General features: G+C 40.1%; 1 protein-coding gene across 5 annotated transcripts in view; it reads right to left on the reverse strand.

Annotated features, from left to right (window-relative positions):
- TFDP2 (transcription factor Dp-2) overlaps window positions 1–12,915 on the reverse strand; it is a 44,936-nt gene that overhangs the window by 17,798 nt on the left and 14,223 nt on the right. For 3 of the 5 annotated variants that reach the window (XM_066326348.1, XM_066326345.1, XM_066326349.1), the window contains exons 3-9: window positions 11,347–11,450; window positions 8,582–8,703; window positions 6,114–6,161; window positions 4,832–4,994; window positions 4,156–4,302; window positions 2,072–2,140; window positions 306–457 (exon numbers count right to left, since the gene is read on the reverse strand). In XM_066326348.1, coding sequence (XP_066182445.1) covers window positions 306–457; window positions 2,072–2,140; window positions 4,156–4,302; window positions 4,832–4,994; window positions 6,114–6,161; window positions 8,582–8,703; window positions 11,347–11,450 — 805 coding nt within the window. The remainder of the gene's footprint in view (window positions 1–305; window positions 458–2,071; window positions 2,141–4,155; window positions 4,303–4,831; window positions 4,995–6,113; window positions 6,162–8,581; window positions 8,704–11,346; window positions 11,451–12,915) is intronic. The other 2 variants (XM_066326346.1, XM_066326347.1) reach the window with 2 other exon arrangements.

Below are 12,915 nucleotides of genomic sequence, written 5' to 3' on the forward strand. Positions count from 1 at the left end.
TCATTCAGTTATTTCTCCTTGTGCAGAAAAAGCTTCTTGAATGTCAGCTTGAAATGCCTTTTAAAACACTGAAATTCAGCCTGGTTTAACTAGAGACTGTAAGGCAGTGTTAATAAACTCATTCATATTATTACTGCAGTTGCATTAAATATTTAAAAAAACAAGCAACCCCCTGAAGTGACAGTTGCAAATGTAATACAGTAATTACTTCTAGTAAACTAGAAAAATTTCCCTCACTTGTTTGAGGAAAAATTCCAGTTCATAAAGAAAGTAAAATTATAAAAATGAATTCCATAAACACTCACTTATCACTTGATATGCTGCAGTCTATAATTGTTCTTTTGCTAGTGTTGACTATTAAGAAAGGCAGCTGTATTGTGGAGGTCAAAGATGGAGGGCCTTGATTTTGCTGTTCATTTTGCTGATTTCTTTGTACTAAGTTTTTAAATGCTATTTGCTGTAAAACACAAGAAAAAAAAATTACTGACAATAAAAGAGCAGACATCAGTGTTTCCAGGAAATGCAACCTCATAGGTCTTATTTACCAACACTCAATACCTTCAGTAATTTTTTTGTCAAAAAGTGAGTTGTGGCCTGACTTCCTCTTGGCACTAGTGAAGTTCACCAGGAGTAGAAGTTAAACCCAATTTTTGCACACATATACTACTGACTCTGTCCTTCTCACTCTCCCTGAAGAAACAAGAAAGGAGCAATAAAGTTTGCTGAAGAATGCTTCCCCAATCCCTTTGAAAAGGCTCTGGAGTCAGAGATTTTCTCTGGTACTTTTTATGTGTAATTACCTCAGGGTAGGAGATAGTTACACTGAAACAAAAATTCCCCCACTTCCCATATCTGTATTTTTATTCTCTTTCCCTACTCATCCATCACCACCTTCTCTCAAAAGAATTAGTTTGGAAATTCTCTTCTGGATGTTATTAAGCAGTTGCTCTTTGTGATGCCACTCGCTGCCTGCCGGTTTCTTGTATCTGACTGCACACGTATGAAAACGGGTGAGTTTAGGAAATGTTATTTGAGGGACTGGAAGTCAGTGTACTCACCCACCCGAGGCCCTGCTTATTCCATTTCAGGGGAAAAAGATGGATAGCCAGAATCCCAAAGGACTGGTAAACCCTTTGGCTAACAACACAGGGCAATAATGGGGCAGTGGTGGACAGTAAGGGAGTCAACTCTGTCAATATTTGGACTAAAAATTAAGAGGGCCTGAGTTCCCTTATTTTCACCAGTCTAATTTGCTTTTACTGTTGGAGGAACTGCTGATGTATTGGGTCAGACAGATAGAATCCCAACTGTACCCTAAGCAGAGAAACAGCTTTTGGTGATGAACAAAGAAGCAGCATCAGATATTTGAAAGTTTCAGTGAATATCATGAAAACTGTATCAGTGTAGTTGAACCAGGAAAAAAATACAGCCTTATTGCCTGTTATCTCATAAAATCATTTGTTACATTTAAATTACTAAAAGTCTCCACAGACTAGAATGTTAAGGAATGCTCATAACTGTATTTATAAAATGTTACCTTATAAACCAGATGCATGTGAAATATATTTCAGCAATTAAAGCCAAAAGTCATCTCCAAGATATGTGACTGAAAGTAAAGGTGTTGGATTTGCCAGCCTTCCACTCTTAAGATCCAGAAATGTCTATATCCCCCCAAACAACTCTGCAGACATTTACACAAGTTCTGTTGTGAACTTCATAGCTTAGGTGAAAGAGAAAATTTGAAGAATGACTCAGGGTAGCTCGTCGGGAACTTAGAGTCAACAAAGGGGACTTGTGAGTTGTTCCCATTCCCACTGAGGTTGGCAAAGCTTCACCAGAACACTTAGGAAAGCTTGTGGCACACAGATGGAGCAACAGGCAGGCAAACTGAACCCCAAAGTGTCAGCAAGAGGTCCCCCTACCAGAGTCCAGAATGGTCACAGGGGTCAAACTTTTCTCCTTAGTATGCCAAAGCTGTTAGTTAAATCTAGAAAGAATCCAGAAGGTCTAACATGCTGGATTTGCACTTGATATTTTCATTTATGGGGGGGAAAATAAAAATTAAATATACCTGCAGTAGTAGTTCTTGCAGTTGGGCTCGCTTCTGTTTTATTCTTTCAATCCGCTTCTGTTTTTCTATCTTAAAAAATAAATGTAAATGCATCAAGATACTTTGTTACATTTTCCATTCCCTTGTGCCAAACTGAGCAGGCTGTCTTTGTAAATGGGGGCAAATTGCATGGGCGTAAGAGTTTCTCCATTAAACAAGTCTGGCAGACTGCAATGTCCTTCTCTGTCAACAATTTTCACTCCAGTAAGGATTTAATTATTACAAGAGACTATTATGTTCCCCCCCATTCTGCCTCTTCTGTCTTGCACTGACTGCCAATTGGCACCAAATCAAAAACTTATTTGAGGGGATGCTTTGGTTTCTTGTTTTGGTTTTTATTTTTTCCTTCTGCCCTCCACTCTTTTGGAATTGTGCATGTCCCACTGTTCTCCTAGCTGCAAGCTACTAGACATCAATATGTGGAGGCTGGGCTTATGATCACCTGAATCTTACCAGGGACCTCCACTTTTTGTTTGCACTGCACATCCAGCAGTGTTTGGGGCCATGCTGAAGAACAGGACAACAGTCATTGGTGCTGAAAGGGGTTTTTGCTCATCATCCTCTTGGTGCCAGCACTGCATCACTGGCTCCCCAAAACACTAAACTCTTAAATTACCTTTAAAAGTCTTTTAAAACCTAGCTGGCCCAAACTCCTCTATCTTTTTTACAAGGTTGCTTTGTAGTGATTCCCTCCTCACATGCTTTAATGTTTAAAATGCATCTTTCAGATGGCTTTCTGTGCTAGGACTCTTAACACCAGTAAGCAGTACAGATATCACTCAGGCATAGTTTCTGTATAACAAGGTCTTTTGCACTGATTTTTGTACTGGTAATCTTATTACGGATTTACACTGTAAGAACAGTTGACAGTTTATACAGCTTTAAAAGCAAAATTAATTCTGATTTTCACACCATGAAAATGCAGCTTTGTTTTACGTGCTTTTCTATTATGTCAGAGGAACAAACAATTTTTGAAAAATAAGCCTGGCTTCCATTTTGTGCATGTGCAGTTAGGGTCTGAAGCAGTGAATTGCATATGATTATTGAAGATGAGACAATGAAATTCAAGTTCCATATCTGTAACAGTAACCTGTCCTAGAGACAATGCATTCACATGAATGCATGCAAAATGTAGATTTATCCAGAATATAAAAACCAAACCATCCTGGATCATTATGATTGAACACAGGCATTCTCCTTGGATGGATGTATTTTTCAAGTTGCTGTAATAGACAAGGACAGTAAAAGCTTTTCTCTTACCACATCTAGAAAGACAATTGATGTAAATGACCCTGCACAAAAAGAACTGTTCTGCACTGGAGAGGCACCCACCCACCTTTAAAGATACTTAATGCCCCAAGTGTCACAAACTGAGATGTATTTGCAGACAGCCATTACAGCACACTGCAGTAAATACAGTGACTTGTGCTTTTTATTTATAGCACATTTGGCCTGAAGGACAGGCAACATTTGTGCATATAAATTCTGGCATCCCTGCAGAAAACACTGTAACTCTTAGCCTGCTGAAAAAATAATGGAAATAACCGATAAGTAAAACTACTTTTTGCTTTCTCCGGCAGTTCATAACCAGTATTTGACATTCCAGCAGGAATTAATTTTCAATTTAATTTCCTTTGAATTATATTTCCAAGTCCAGACATTAATAGAGAATTTGTCTCATTTTAAATGTAAACCATTTTGTGAGTATAACTGAACTATAAATTCTTTTGACTTTCTCCTGATTCAAGGTACTACAGACTTCAGTCTTAAAAATAATCCCAGATTTACTCAATGTCCATTCTTGTAAGGTAAAGAGCTTGGCTTTTTTTAAAAACCAAATGTAATGTATACTAAATTAAACTGAACTAAGCATACACAAACATATTTTTTCAGTTTCTTCCAATATCAAAATTTGTATTTTCATAGTGCACAAGCATCAAAACCAATTAGGTTCAAACTGAGAAAAAGATCCCTCTTCTAAAGAAGAGCAACTCAATGATCACAACACGTGAACAAAACAGAATTTCCCATGTAGCTCCCTTTACCTCTAGGTTCTGACATTCCTGAGCTGAGTTTGTGGGAAGGCCGATCCAGCGGATTTCCTTCTTCTCCTTTGAAATGATGTTCATTGCCATCAGGACGTTGAGGGCATCGTAAACTCTCCGTCTAATATTTTTCTGATCATAAGCCTGCTAAGAAAACAATACACTAATTACAACAAAATAATTGAATTAAAAAAGGAAAAGCTTTTTTTTTTTTTTTTTGCTCCACAGACATGGAGAAGATCAAATGCCAAAAGGGCAGTTCTGGTCAGAGTGGTGTTAAACCCCAATCCTTCATCTTGAGATACCCCTTGGATACCACATGAGCATACCTTGGTCAAAAATGGAAGCTTCAGGCCTTCCTGAAGCATCTCTGCAGAAAATTCCATCATGGCAAGTCTGGCACAGCTGAAAAGCCTGACAAGATCACATATACAAGAGTAGCCCTTTCTTAAAGTTAGTTATTTTGGTGGATTCCTCTATTTTGTTAATAATTTAGAGGGAGTTCAATTCTATATCTTCATTTTGTATGTTTAGATTTCAAAGAGTAAGTTTATATTTGAGAACTAGTTAAGTGAAGAAGAGTATGGACTGTGGCAGGACAGTGCAGAAACAGAATTCCATGATAAAACAGATAAATCTGTACTGGTGTAACAAAATTCAACACATATTTGCTTACTGAATCTGTTGGTAGGTGGCTGTTAGAATTTGTGAATTCTGATACAAGCTCATCAGCTACTTCGTTGTATGAAGTTGTTCCTTTACGTTGAACTTTTTCACAAACTTTCATTGAAAAATGCCTCAGACCCTTCCCATTTTTATCTCCTTTCTTGCTCCTCTTACTGAAAAGAGAAAAGTATTATTTTAATACATTGAATGTTAGTAAGCTACTTTGTTACACAGCAAAAGATCTACCTTTTGCAACAGAAATCTGGACTATCTAAATAAAAAATAAAACTTTTGTAGCAGTTTCTTGTTTCTTACAAGTTTGCAAAGAAGTGCACTAGAGCCCCTTCCCCTTCCTTGACTACTTCAACATTGAAGGCATTTGAACACATGCTGCTGGGAAGATGCTTAAAATGGATTTGTAATTCATCTCCAGGTAGTCTCACAAAAGAACAACCAAAAAAAAGAGGAAAATCTCCCAGGGTGCTCATGTGCCTGCAAGCCAGGTTTATTTGCATCTTTCATGTGTGTGCCTAAAATAGAAAGGCTCAGACATCCCTATTTAAAATACAGCAGGAGATACTAAACTTGGTCATTAGGGGAATTAAGGTGTATCCACCATAGAATATATCCATACATATACATCACAGTATATATATACATATATATACATCTATTCTATGACGTGTCCATCATAGAATAGATAAAAGAATCTCTTTTGTGGAGAGTAAGTACATATTCATTGGGTTTTAAGGTGCCAAATTAAGAACTGGCAAACTGTCAGGGTTATTTTCCATTCACCTTCTTCCAGTGAAGCAAGAGCTTAGGTAATGGTAATTGAAAAAAACAGGAGCAGTTGTTTTTATCACACAAACTAGATCTGGATGTGTAATTCAATAGAAGTCTTAAAAAAGTTCAGCTATGTTGGATTTTTTTCTTTTTTTTTTTTTTTAATTAGTGTCATGGTTTCATTTGACAATGTGCTGCAGGGAGAGCTGTTATTTTACAGAAAAGGCTCCCCTGTCAGCAGTAAAAAGCTAAAGAAACTATTAAAAAAAAAAAAAAAGAATGATTTTCAAAACTGTGAATGTATTTAAGAAAATAGAATACAGGTAAAAGAAACAAAAAAGAGTAAAAAGTAACATCAGCAGACTAAAAAAAACCCCGACACAGCTCTGATGTGAAAGGGTGAAAACTGCTGAAAGCAGGAACTGGACAGTCATCTTTCTGAAAGGCAAATCTGAAGCAAACCAAGTACGACTCTATACACAAAATACACATTCAGTAACACTCACCTTTCTGAAAAATCTGACTCTATAATTTCTTGAGTCCGTTTTCGCTCCCTAAGACAAGACAATTCAAACTTAAGTTGAAAATAACATTGTATCTGTAGACCACTAAAATCACTGCATATGGGGCCTAGCTGGTTCTAGTGTTTGCTCTTACATCTTTAGTGAAAGGGAAAAATACAACACACAGAGCTTTTCAAAATATGAGGGAAGGTAGTTAGGACTTGTGGAGAAAGTTGTCAAAGCTCACTGCCAAATTCTGCTCCAAATTTTACCACAGTTTGCCCATAGAAATTGAGGGAAGTCACTTCACCTTGGAACTACAGGAAGTGCTGGTGTGAGCTAGATGTCCAAAGTCCATCAAAAAGGAGAAGCTGTGCTCCTTTGAAAATTCTTATTTAAAATTCCTCCACGTGGAAGAAAAATGTCTTTAAACAGTTCATAAGATATTTCCTACATTTTCAAGCCAGTGAGTGTTCAGGAATCTTTAAATGAAACCCCAAGGTAAAACACTGAACATGTCCCTGTTAGAGCTGATGCATACAGAGCTGAAGACAGACTGAAGAAGCAGCTGCCATGAATTTTGAAGAGCAGCAGCAGTCTGCAATCACTGGCCATTCCATCATCCTGTAGATTCCCCACAGCAGGCAGGAGCTGCTTTCCAGAGCTGCCTTTTCCTGCTGCAGGCGACCCAAGGCAGTGCCTGAGAGCTGTGCTGAGCTGGGGAACATTGTCTCCCAAAGCAGGGCTGCCAGCACAGACTCACACAGCTCAACACCTGACACTGCTGGGAAGGGAGCTGAACAAAAAACGGTGGGTTTGAAAACCTGTGCTTGAAAGCCAGCACACTTTGGCTTTGTGATCCAGAATGCACAACCAGGCCTCTCCCTCAGCAGCACCAAAGGGATTTCTGTCCATGGTGCTTAACTGGGGCTGAGCAGCTGGGCTGGGGCAGTGAGTGAGAGCTGGGCCCTGCTCTGCACACCAGCCTGCCACAGCCTGTGCCCAGCCTGCCAGCGAACCTGCTCCTCTCATCTGGGAGATTATTTGGGGTCTGTGAAGTAAACAATAGGTAAAGCAAGCAGTCTTCTCAAGTGTCTTCAGCAAGGGCTCCCTACCTCAGTTCAGGAACCACAGACCCTTCCTTAACTCTGTTCCTCCAATGGAAATATGGCCTATTGTATGGACTTCTGCAGGGATCGCTATTGGTCTGTCTGGAGTTGTCTCAAGCCTTTTTATGGATGAAGCAAAAGATAAAGCTCACTGGAAATCCAGTGTCTCCACTTGGACAGTACACAAACAGAGAGATGTGCTTTGTGGTGGTTGATGCACTGCCACAAGGCTGCTCTGGGAATCCCCATCACTGGAAGACACTTTGGAAAGCGAGGCATGTTGATTCTTTGGTTTAGCAACTCTACCAGACAGTAGAGTTTGTCCCTCTTCTGAGTACTGAAGGAACATCTGCTTGGCCTCCACATTTCACAAAATTTGCAGAAAAAAAGTAATCTTTGACAACTCCTTTCTCAAATAAAATCAGAACTGAGTACTTTCAAAAGGTATTTCAGGAAATGATAACATACTCAGCAAAAAAATCAGCTTAAAAACTGCATGGCTGTGCCTGCAGTTTATTGACTCTCTGGGGGAATACAGTAACTGTGAAGTACAACCTGTAACAGACCTTGCTTACAGAGCAAAACGGAGAAAGTCAAGGTACAAACATGGAACTCTCATTTCTGCTCTTTCCTAGATGTTCCATTTTCCACCTCTGTTGTTGAATTATCATATTGTTGTTGACAATTATCATTGATTAGAAAAATTAATCTAGATGCAGAAATATATGACTTTTTCAGAGGCAAATCACTATATCTCTGCTTTGAGACAGCTAAACTCAGCAGTACTGATATTAAAGAAAAATGCCAAGAAACACTGTAAAGACCAGATTTAATCAGAAGGGATAAAGAAAGTCATGTTCGGTCAGAGCACCTCAGAACCCCATGAAACTTGTTGTTAATTTAGAATAGTAATAAAAATGCCACACTGATTATATTCGAAGTTTTCTATTAAGAGTTTATTCTTAAGTGTCTGTTGAAGTGTTTTTGACAGTCTCTCCCCCTGCAGGCACCTGCTGCTGTGCTCAATAGCAGTGCTACATAGATATACCATGAACTTATGGAAAAAATAAAAGCTTCCTTTAACAGGAGTCTGTTAAAGTCTTTTAACTCTCCATTTTCACCAAGAAACAGACACTGTCAGAAACCACAATTAAAGCCGACAGTGAAGTGACTGGTGCTTATAATTTGTGTCCACAGGCTCCAGACATCAGAAGTGCCTCCCAGTCTGAAAAGCACATGCCATACTCCATTTAGCTGTGCAAGAACTAGAAACTGTAAGTCAGTGTACAGATTGAACAGTTTAAGCAATGGAAAAGATCAGAACAGATGCTCAGACACGTTCAAAAGGGACAAAAGCCTTACCCTGGGACCCAGCCAGCAGCCTCTGTTATGTGTGTCTGTGTGACCATTGTTGGAGCTGGGTTGTAGGGACTCCCAATCAGAACACTCCCTGAACTGGTCAGTCTTTGTGGTGTGCTTATGATCTGGAAAATTTAGCAACAAAAACCATAGCTCTCTTAAGAAAACAGAGGTTACTACAGCCCAAAATTCATCCTAAGCATTACACTAAGAAAAGTAATAATAATTCTGTATCAGAAGCAGTCATAATATACAGAAGAGATGGCATCAGAAGATCTTCACACAGCAAAGCCATTACAGTGCTAAGTTTCCTATTAATTGTACCATATTACTGTATTATTTATATGGACAAGAACCAGACAAATGATTCCAAGTAATTCCTAGGTATGGCAGAGAGGATCTGTACCTATAGACACCCAATTGTTTCTTCCTGAGTACATCTAAACAACTTCTTGATCAATGTAATCAATACAGCCTTCTTTCTTTCCAATGGATTTGTCTCTTGTAATTGTGTATACAAAAGACAATCTGAGCTGCAGGCAAAGCATTCCCTGAAATTTCTGGCATTCATAAGATCCCAAGGCACTCAGGCAACTAATTGTACCTACAGAATTTGATGTAAAGTCTTCACGGTATAGACAGAATTTACATTTATGCAAACCTGGTGAAATTGTAGGTACACTGGTTAACACCAAGACACCCAGTCTCAACTTGTAAATCACATCCAAGTTCCTTTTTCAAAGTTGGTCACCGGAATAATTTAAATAATATTTAAAAATGAAACACTATTGATTAGCTAATCTTTAAAATAAACCTTTAAATCTTTAAAATTAAAAAAAAAACTATTTTGATTTCATTATGGTAAGATTCATATCAAAGCTTCTTGGAGAGTGTTTTTTACTCTTATATCTTGCCTAATTTTTTAAAACTTTATTTTACTTTACTCCATTTATTAGTGACATTTTGAGTAGTGATTGTACTAAACTTCATCGTTTCCTTTACTATTTAAGTTATCCAACACCTGTGTAAGCATCCCAAGGCACTCTGGTAATTAACTGTTGTAAGTATATGCTGTAAGTATACAGCAGATATATAGGTACTGCAAGTGTGTGTATATATGTATACACATATCTAGACAAACTACAGATAAGTATACAGCATTTGTTTGGTATCCATCATTATTGTTTAGACAAGTAGAAAAATGTTATCTGAAGAATTCCCCATTTCCTTAGCTCATTGAGCATTACTTCCCATCCCTTTGGTACAACGTTGTGACTACACACGTGTCTTTTTTGTCTTAAAGACATAAATTTACTTCACTTATTGTTTGCAAACGTGCGGCCTGACAGAACCACGGGGAAAGAGGAAGCAAGAGAGAGGTGCAGAGGTGATGTGTTCATTCCCGAAGGCGCTGTCTCTCCGCACGGCAGGAGTGTCAGCGCCCTCGGTGTCCCGGAGCCGGGCCGGCCTCTAGCGGCACCCGCCGCTCCTGCAGCCCGAACCGCGCAGCCCGCAGGGTAAATAAGCCTAAATAAATTAATTAACCAAACTGGGGCTTGCTGACACAGGCAGATGCTGAGAGAGCGCTACCACTGACACTGCTGAGAGCTCGTGAGCATTCACTTTTAAACAGCCTGGCACAACACAGCTTTATGTTGGGTGTCTCACAATGTCTGCGTTAAGGGCTATTTATTAAGAAAATGTCTTCTGAAAATAGATCTATCTTTGCAAAGCAGCAGAATAAAAAAATAAAAATTTTAAAAAAAAAACTTATGCGTGTCTCACATCACACAGTGGCTTTTGCAACATCTACCTGCTATAGAACCCAACCTGCAAGCAGCACTCACTGAAACCAAAAGCAGGGCTTGGGAAGTCAGTCCTAACAGTAGGGACAGCATTAAGTGAGTGCTCTCCCTGTTGTGGGCTCCTTATTGCACTGGCAGGACACATCCTCGGTGGCAGAGCTGTCCCAGTGCAGTGCCACAGCCGCACTGCGCTGCTCCTGCCAGCAGCCCCTGGCAGCGCTGGGCACAGCTCTGTGAGCACCGAGTGCCACGGGGCAGGCTGTGATGTGTGTGCCCCTCTGCCCAGCTGGACACCCCCCCCAAAGAACAGCACACACTGCTCGTGTGAAAAAGGCCCAACACCACTTTCATAAAACATGTCAAATGGTTCTGTACTCAGGCTAAGCGCTTGGCAAGGAGGTATTAGGTTACTAGAAACCGTTCAAGTATTGCCTGTTTAGCTCTCTGGCCACCAGAAAATTTAATTTTTTTTTCTCAAAACTAGATTCAAAATCCCTGGCACATCTATATACATATACAGTTATCGTGGACAGGAAAACAGAGTTTTAAGAAGAGTAGTTTCAACAAGTTTAGAATTTCTACCAACGCTCTCTGGCAATGCTGGAGATTTACTGGTGAGAACATTGACTTTAAACATTCAAAGAGTATCAATAATGAGGGGGTTTTCTTAATACACTTCTCAGTAATAGTTAAAATGTCAGCTGGTAAACCTGTTTCAATTTCCACTCAAACCCAGGAAGATAAGTGCTCCCTAGGGGCACATACAAAAGCATTGCTGGGAGTGGCAATTCTGGGATGCCAGGCCTGCTGTGCCCCCAGGTCACCACCCTCCTGTCCAGGTGCAGCACTCTGTGGCTGAGGCAGGAGGCAGCAAGCTCCTGGTGTGTTCCTGTCTTACACCACCAGGAAGTCACAGCCAGTTACACAATGCCCCACTGGCATTACTGGGGTTGCAAAACTTACCATTTGGGGTCCAACATTCACATTGATTGGTCCCAAGGTTTTTGGCAAAATCTTAGTCGGAGAGTTGGTGCTGGAAACTGGCAATGTGATTACTGAAATATTACCTAAAAAGAGTGTTAGAAGGAAAAGTGTTAAATTACTTCCTTAGTAACCTGTGAAAAACACCTTGGCAAATTCTCACATCACTCTAACACTTGGCAATCAGGTTGGCTTTTTGCTGAGAACACACCTTCACGCAACCTCCAGACCTCTCAGCAGATGTCACAAGGACACCTCACAAAACTAAACCTTCATTATTTTACTTTTAAAATTACATGCATTTTATTTCCAGAAACAATTTATTCTTGCTTAAGACAAAGAGCACACAGCCTGATATTCCTCAACATTAGAAGTGAAAATTATGAGAATACTTCTAAAAGAAGCCAACATATAAATCCTACTTACAATCATAATCAGGTGTACAAAATATGCATCCATAAACCTTCAAAGCCTTAACCATTCCTCATCTGGCTGTCCCAGAGCTGTCACTACAGTCATTGCTGATGTAAGCCAGCCACAGCCTGCCACTGTACAGATGGAGTAAGTGATGCCTTTACAACTCACCTAAAGTCACAGAGCAGGCAGCTGGATGTCACAATAAAGTCGCCCATGCCATCTCCAATGAAGCATGTTCTCATCCCAAGACGTTTATCATTTTTGTGATCCCAAACTGCTTATGGGTCTAAGTCATCCTGCCTTCCACAGAGAAGGGCAGCTCTGTGCTGACAGCCCCAAAATACTGTTATTCCTCCTCTATCCCAAATTGCATCTTGTATCTTGATTATTTGGAATTAATGTTTAAATCAAAACTGTTGCAGCACCACCCCTACACCTTGAGTGTTCAAACTGTTGTGCACAAGCCTCTGCAAGCCCTGAGCACATTGGCTTATCCACAGACACTGTGGTGGTGGCAGCTCCTTTCTCTGTGACAGCTTCAAAGTGGGAGAGCTGGGAACTGCTCAATAACCAGCAGCCCCCGTTCCTACACACAGCCTGATCCAGCCTGGCAGGGATGGGCTCTGAGGCACAACCAAATAGAAGGAAGAGCTGCCACTGCCTGGTAAGCCAGAGTCAGCCTGGGTCTAGCTGGGGTCATGAGGACAAGGATTGGTTCCTGGAGAGCTACTAATGTTCTCTGGCACTGCAGACAGCAGCTGAAGGCATTTGAGGTGACAGGTCCCTTCAGAGCAGCACAGGCACCAGCCCTCCTCCCACAGGGGCCAGCCAACACTCAGCTTAGCACACATGGCCCAAGCTGACTCAGTGGTGTTACACATTCCTGCTCCCCTGTCTTTTCTCACATCATCTGTTCACCTCCACTGCCCAATTTTCTTTTCTCACTTGGTCCTGAATCATGGTCTCTGTTTTTTTTACATTTTATTTCAGTATACTTATGTTTTTCAAGAGGTGCCTGACAAATGATAAATTCAGCAAAGTATATTCTCTGCAACAGAAAGCAGAAACAACACAACTGAGAGGAAAAAGCATCTTTTGGCATCTGGAGTAATACTACGTCTTAGTATTAATTTT

This window comes from Sylvia atricapilla, chromosome 10 (genome assembly GCF_009819655.1).
Source record: "Sylvia atricapilla isolate bSylAtr1 chromosome 10, bSylAtr1.pri, whole genome shotgun sequence".
NCBI classification, from domain to species: Eukaryota; Metazoa; Chordata; class Aves; order Passeriformes; family Sylviidae; genus Sylvia; species Sylvia atricapilla.